The following is a 7,003-nucleotide window of genomic DNA, read 5'->3' on the forward strand; positions in this document are numbered from 1 at the left end:
TCACTTAGCAGCAAGTAGAATAAATACAGGATGTAATCAAAGTGGTTATGGCTTCACTGTCCCAGTCTGTGGTGTGAGTGGGTTCAGTCCTACCTCAACACAGAGTTCTTTCCATATGATGAATGACTGGCTGTGCAACTTGCAGATGAGTAGAAAAATAATATGCATGGATGGGAGTCAAGTGAGGATGCAGTGAAGCCTGTCAAGCTATTATTCACCAACCACAACAGAAGAAAAATGAAAAATGGAAATGTAATGGATAAAAGAAGTCCTCGGCCTGACTCTAGCCAAACATTGGTTTTAGAGTGGTCCCACTATAACACATTATCGAGTGCAAAACAAACAAAAGAAGAAAAAAAACACTTACTAAATGTGTTTAGTTAAGAATTTGAAGAGCAGTGTGTGCTTTCCTTCATGACATCAGTAATGAGAGCATCCTGGTGCTGCGGCAAGATATAGCGACGGCTCTCCACAAGCAGACTGCACTCCCTGCCCAATTCTATCTTACCAAAGCTACAACAGAAATATTTTTTTAACTTTAAAATCCTCATTTTCCTTGGCCTGTGGCTCTGGGAGAAATATCTTATTAAATGGTTTTGTGCTTATATTGAGAGAATGTAGCTTTATAGACTAGTGGAAAAGGGCTAGTACAGCGAAAAGATATAAAATAACTTACCTCACAATAAATACTCTGTTGTAATTCAAAACAAGCTCTTTATCAAAGAGATGCTTGACTGCTGCTAACAGAAGGCGGTTATTGTAATCTGCATTAGACCAGCTATGCTGTTCAGCTGAAATTTAAGACTAAAAGTTTTACAATTTATAGCAGAAAGTAGTACAAAAATGATAAATACTGTATATAAAAATTCTCAACTTCTGTCTTTGTTTTATTTGAGATGATATCCATTGTCACTGAAGTTATAAAACTGATACTAACTTGTCACCTAGGCTTCATATCTTCCACAACTTCATACATGAATGGCTTATCAGGTACTCACTATGTCATCTCACAGTGATCTATAAACTATTAAATATTCAAATCCCTCATATATTCCAGTGAAAGGCTTACTTGTAACCTTGTATAATCTTTACAAGCTATTCAACTGAACCTGCTTTGCTTTACTTTGCACTGCAGCTGTAAGAAAAATAAGACAATCTTCACATTACAAATGCATAAATGCCAAATTTCCATCAAACAAAACAGGTTCACCTGAAGGAACACAAGTGGTAAGGATGGCACGGAAGTAATCCAAGATCTGAGTAGACACCACCAACACAATCTTCAAGGAAGGTGTGGAAATGATTTCTTGAAGCCAACATGAAGGATTACTCAATTTCTCTTGATTGCTGTTATCAAAGATGTCATACACCTAAAAAGTACAAATACAAACAAAACAAAATCAGAATCCAATACATGTAAATATTTAGCATGTACGTACTACCAAAAAACTGTGATGATCATAATCTTCTACCCTGAGATTATTACGAACTTGAACATATGAATACAACTTACACCTGGCCATGATCACTTATGATATACTTCAAACTATGCCATATGTAATGCAGATCCTGGATGTCACCTGGCAAATATGTTTCTTCAGCCTCGATATCAATTGTGTCACCCTGGCAATGTGAGGCTCACTGTCCTGGGTGTACAAGATGAGGACTGCTCCCAGTCTGTGCTTCCTTGCCCTCTCCAATGCTACTCCTGAATTTTCACACATGCCTCTCGACACTGACAAAATTGAAGGATAACATCAATCATGGAAAGAAATCATTACAATGTTACATATGTGAATAATTTCTCTATCAACGAAACAAAGCAAATGCTTGAGAGAATGATCCACTGAAAATTCTTTCCATTATCTCATTCTTTCACAAGCATGATTCACACTTGATCACTAGCATGAAATGAAGATGTATTTGGTATTTTGACTTTTATACAAAAAAGGTATTGGCAAACACATAACTACTTCCATGAATATCAACATTATACTTACTAGCTACATTCTTCAGATACTTCCTGACAAAAAAACTCAGCAGTGTCATGCAGACAAGGAATACAACTCCCAGCACAACTCCAAGGGACACCATCCACCAGCTCAGTCTTCTGCCTACCACCCTGCAAGATTATCTATGACACTAAGGAGAGGATATGAATGAAAACCAAAGCAAATTTAAATCTGGATACCCATTTATAAGGAGTGTTGTCAAGAACAATTATCATGAAGTTTGTTCAGTACCAATAATCTGGTGATTTTGTACATGGCTGGTATAGAGTTACAATGTTCTCCAGGGATCTTGTGCAGTTCTGGCATGTTGTAAACTGCTGGACTTTTTTTTTACCTTTACCTTTGAAAATATATCAATCTCACACAAAAATTTATGAATCAAGAGAGTTCATGCCTTAATTTAATCGGTATTACCATTCTGAAGTTTTCAATGTTTTGGGGATTTGTGGATGACATCCAGAAGGCAATGTAAACATTTTTCCAGGTGCCCACACTTTGCAGATGCCAATGCTGTTTATTTCCAACTGTAAAACATAAAATAACAAGTCAAGACAAAGTTACTCATGGAGAATTCCTTAAGCAGATCTTCATGAAATTGGATCACTATTGTACGGACAAGATTTCCTTCTTTTTCCTCTGAACAGTTTGTATGAATGTCTTACCTTGAACCTGTAACAAGTATCCAACAGAAATTTCTCTTTTATTGATATAACACTGTGATTGCCTGTATCACTTATAACTTTCCTTTCAAAGCAATTCAAGTCCTCAAGGCACTCCAAGATGGTCAGGTTCCATGACTTCACACGTCTATCTGACTGGATGGCAAGGTGAAGACCACTGGTGCTGCAGTAACAAAAGATTATCACCATTACAACAAAAACAAAACTTGAGGCAATTTGTATTTAACAAACTTCATCTGAGAGTACTCACTCAAAGACATGTAAAGAAATATAGACATCAATTTCAACAGGAGGGGTATTCACAGGAGCAGAGCTGACCCCTCCAGCTCTGATTCTCTGACACTTGGCTGTAGGGCACAGATAACCCTCCGGCTGAAAAGTACAAGATATCATTACAACTATAGTAATTATTTTCCTTTACTCTTCAAAATTATAGATGATATTCAATGTAAATAAGAATGATGCCTATGCTAATATTGGTAATACAAATGAAAGAATTACTATTGACTACTGAGATTCATATTAGTATCTATACTTCAAATAGCATTTCAGATCAAGACAATAAATATTTAGTTCTTTAGCATATTAAGATGTTCCAGTACAATGAATCAATCAGTTTGTGGTCTAGTGAATGTGCAGCAGACATCAGTCTGGATGACTGGTAAATGAATGCATGTATCACAAATTACCATAATCTTGAATTGAATCTTCAGTTCATAATACCATAATGCTGTGTTAAGGCATTTCTTCCCACTATTGTCTTTACATTTCCTGTCATTTCAATTAGAATCAGTGAACAAAGAATGGCACAGATTGCTATCATTAAACCATGACATTACCAACATGGGAACTTCCCTCTTTCCTCCCCAGATGACAATGTATAAGCTATGTTCATATTTGATACTGTATCATACTATGATAGCCAAGATTTTTCAAACCTGCAACATGCAACAAATGCTCCATCATATTTAATAACAACACTCCAAAAGGTTGGCATATATTCCTGATAAGCAAACTCACCCTGTCAAAGGAAGCTCTTGCCAACCTGCGATTTTCATCACATTTCACGATGCTCACATTCCATTTCATCTTCCCTGAAATACCATACAAGAAAACATCACCAATAGGAGACATAGGGCCATGTTAATCCTGCCTCTACCCTCACTTTGCTATATGGTTTGGCAAGCTCGTGGTAGGCACAAACATATAAATATGAAAAAAAGTTTTCAAGACAGTGACTATCAACTGCACAAGAGAATCATGACAAATAATCAACATACCATCCCAGCATCGTGATTCATTAGTTAGAATAATCTTGAAATGGTACTGTGAGCTGGTCTCAAGACCACTAGTGTCCACTTCAATGTTTTGTACACAAGAGTTACCTGTGAGGAAGCCATAACATGAAGCAATTAACAGTGAGAAGAGGACGACACAAAACATAACTACTGTATATCTAACATTGGTATAAGTTAATATCTCATTAGGAGTTAAGAAACACTTCTATTGGTCATAAACTCTTCAGCAAAAAGCGGCACAAGGATCAAATTACAAACCTTTCTTTTTTCGTCCATCTACACAAAGGCATAGAGCAGCAGCTACCTTTTATTTTTCTTAGATCATGTGGTCTTTTCATGGGAATTTATGGGCTAAAGGGGATACTTTTTGAGGTACCTCCTATCTCAAACTCAACCTACACTCAGACCGTGGACAAGATTCGAACCCGTGCGCTTGGAGACCCCTCGGACCCCAAAACACACATGGTTCCACTGTACCACGGTACCCTACGGAACGAGCTCAGAGCTCATTATTTCCGATCTTCGGATAGGTCTGAGACCAGGCACACACCACACACCGGGACAACAAGGTCACAACTCCTCGATTTACATCCCGTACCTACTAACTGCTAGGTGAACAGGGGCTACACGTGAAAGGAGACACACCCAAATATCTCCACCTGGCCGGGGAATCGAATCCCGGTCCTCAGGCTTGTGAAGCCAGTGCTCTAACCACTGAGCTACCGTGTGTGTGTGTGTGTGTGTGTGTGTGTGTGTGTGTGTGTGTGTGTGTGTGTGTGTGTGTGTGTGTGTGTGTGTGTGTGTGTGTGTGTGTGTGTGTGTGTGTGTGTGATCTGTTTGATCTGCTGCAGTCTCTGACGAGACAGCAGACGTTACCCTACGGAACGAGCTCAGAGCTCATTATTTCCGATCTTCGGATAGGTCTGAGACCAGGCACACACCACACACCGGGACAACAAGGTCACAACTCCTCGATTTACATCCCGTACCTACTAACTGCTAGGTGAACAGGGGCTACACGTGAAAGGAGACACACCCAAATATCTCCACCTGGCCGGGGAATCGAACCCCGGTCCTCAGGCTTGTGAAGCCAGTGCTCTAACCACTGAGCTACCCATGTGTGTGTGTGTGTGTGTGTGTGTGTGTGTGTGTGTGTGTGTGTGTGTGTGTGTGTGTGTGTGTGTGTGTGTGTGTGTGTGTGTGTGTGTCTGTCTGTCTGTCTGTCTGTCTGTCTGTCTGTGTGTGTGTGTGTGTGTGTGTGTGTGTGTGTGTGTGTGTGTGTGTGTGTGTGTGTGTGTGTGTGTGTGTGTGTGTGTGTGTGTGTGTGTGTGTGTGTGTGTGTGTGTGTGTGTGTGTGTGTGTGTGTGTGTGTGTGTGTGTGTGTGTGTGTGTGTGTGTGTGTGTGTGTGTGTGTGTGTGTGTGTGTGTGTGTGTGTGTGTGTGTGTGTAAAGTCATATTTTTGAGAACAGGTTACCTCTCCTGGATGGCTTTTCCTGATGGGGAGTAGTTTCATGTCAGGGTGATGTACTGTACAATGGAGGCTTCCTCTGCCTCAGACTAAACACACCATGTGTTGTACTGTTCTCTCTCTCTCTCATTATAGAGGAGGTTGTTACATAGGGACTGGTACACAAATTGATGGCCACATAATGATCCATCTTTAGTTCCTTGCAACACTGGTAGAGCTAAGTGAATATGTACAGGATGATCACCACTAATCCAGTTCCATCACTAATCTGGCATTAATCTGAGCTAGTTTAATTTCAAATTTCCCAGGTCACTACCACTACTGTTTGTCAGCACCACTTCCAAACACAGAGGACCCATTCCAATTTGTTTCTCTCCGTTTATTACTAAACCTGCTCAGTAAATGAAAGAAATACTTCTCATTGTGTAGTACAAACACAGTACAAATGTACATACATTAGTATCAAAAAATAAGATTAAAATTCTGGTAAAAGACCATAGTGTGTCTGTGTGAGGCTTGTGCGAATTAAAGGGCATTAACTCTTAGCTCTTTATGACATCAAGGGACAGAAAGAAAAATGGCAGTCCTTTTGCTATCAGTATCAGCTGTACCAATATTGTCAGAAGACCCAGAAATGAAATTTTTATCAGTACAGCCACTCATATCAATCATCTTGTACAGATTCATGGGTATCTCAAAGGTAGATAAGGTGGTTAACTATATGGTTAGTGTAATCTAAGCTAACTTCTCTGTAAACAGCAATCATTAACTAATCCAGCAGCTTATATGATGCATTAGTGACAGTCAACCACTACTCAAGTGTTGATGGAATGCAAGGTTCAATAAAGCTTAATAAGCAAGATAAAAGTGAGGAGAGGTCGCAGTGCTGCACCAAACTGGTAAAGTCATAGAACAAAAACAATTGAAGGATTCCACCATGAGAAAACACAGGAAAAAAAAGGATAACTACAGCTTTTTTTTTTTTTTTTTTTTTTTTTTTTTACGTAGGGAAGAGGACCGGACAAGGGCAAAAAAAAAAAAAAAAAAAAAAAAAAAAAAAAAGGCCCACTTGAGTGCTGGCTCTCTAAAAAGTGGAATAGCATCAGCCAAAATTGGGGAGCAAATGCCTTGATACTTCCCTCTTAAAAGAAGACAAGTCGTAAAAATTCGGATATATAGATACACGGAGGGAGTTCCAGAGTTTACCAGTGAAAGGAATGAATGATTGAGAGTACTGGTTAACTCTTGCATTAGAAAGTTGGACGGAATAGGGATGAGAGGAAGAACAAAGCCTTGTGCAGTGAGGCCACAGGAGGAGGGGAGGCATGCAGTTAGTAAGATCAGTAGAAAAGTTAGCATGAAAATAGCGATAAAAGATAGAAAGAGATGCAACATTTCGGCCGTGAGAAAGAGGCTGAAGACAGTTAGTCAGAGGAGGGGAGTTGATGAGACGAAGAGCTTTCCATTCCACCCTATCAAGCAAAACTGTGTGGCTGGAACCCCTCCTAACATGCGAAGCTGTTTTAGCAAGAGATGAGATGTGA

General features: G+C 39.5%; 1 protein-coding gene across 1 annotated transcript; it reads right to left on the bottom strand.

Moving 5' to 3' along the window:
• Positions 1–321: 321 nt before the first annotated feature.
• LOC123499815 lies at positions 322–4,289 on the bottom strand. Its single transcript, XM_045248308.1, has 11 exons — positions 4,249–4,289; positions 3,973–4,077; positions 3,713–3,786; positions 2,943–3,064; positions 2,675–2,855; positions 2,427–2,536; positions 2,001–2,122; positions 1,581–1,735; positions 1,211–1,370; positions 677–791; positions 322–513 (listed from the first exon to the last, which is right to left on the bottom strand). Exons 3-11 carry the CDS (start codon positions 3,779–3,781, stop codon positions 381–383), a joined length of 1,167 nt encoding a protein of 388 aa, XP_045104243.1. The 5' UTR covers positions 3,782–3,786; positions 3,973–4,077; positions 4,249–4,289; the 3' UTR covers positions 322–380.
• Positions 4,290–7,003: the final 2,714 nt, after the last annotated feature.

The sequence above is a fragment of the Portunus trituberculatus genome, chromosome 50, assembly GCF_017591435.1.
Source record: "Portunus trituberculatus isolate SZX2019 chromosome 50, ASM1759143v1, whole genome shotgun sequence".
Lineage (NCBI taxonomy): Eukaryota > Metazoa > Arthropoda > Malacostraca > Decapoda > Portunidae > Portunus > Portunus trituberculatus.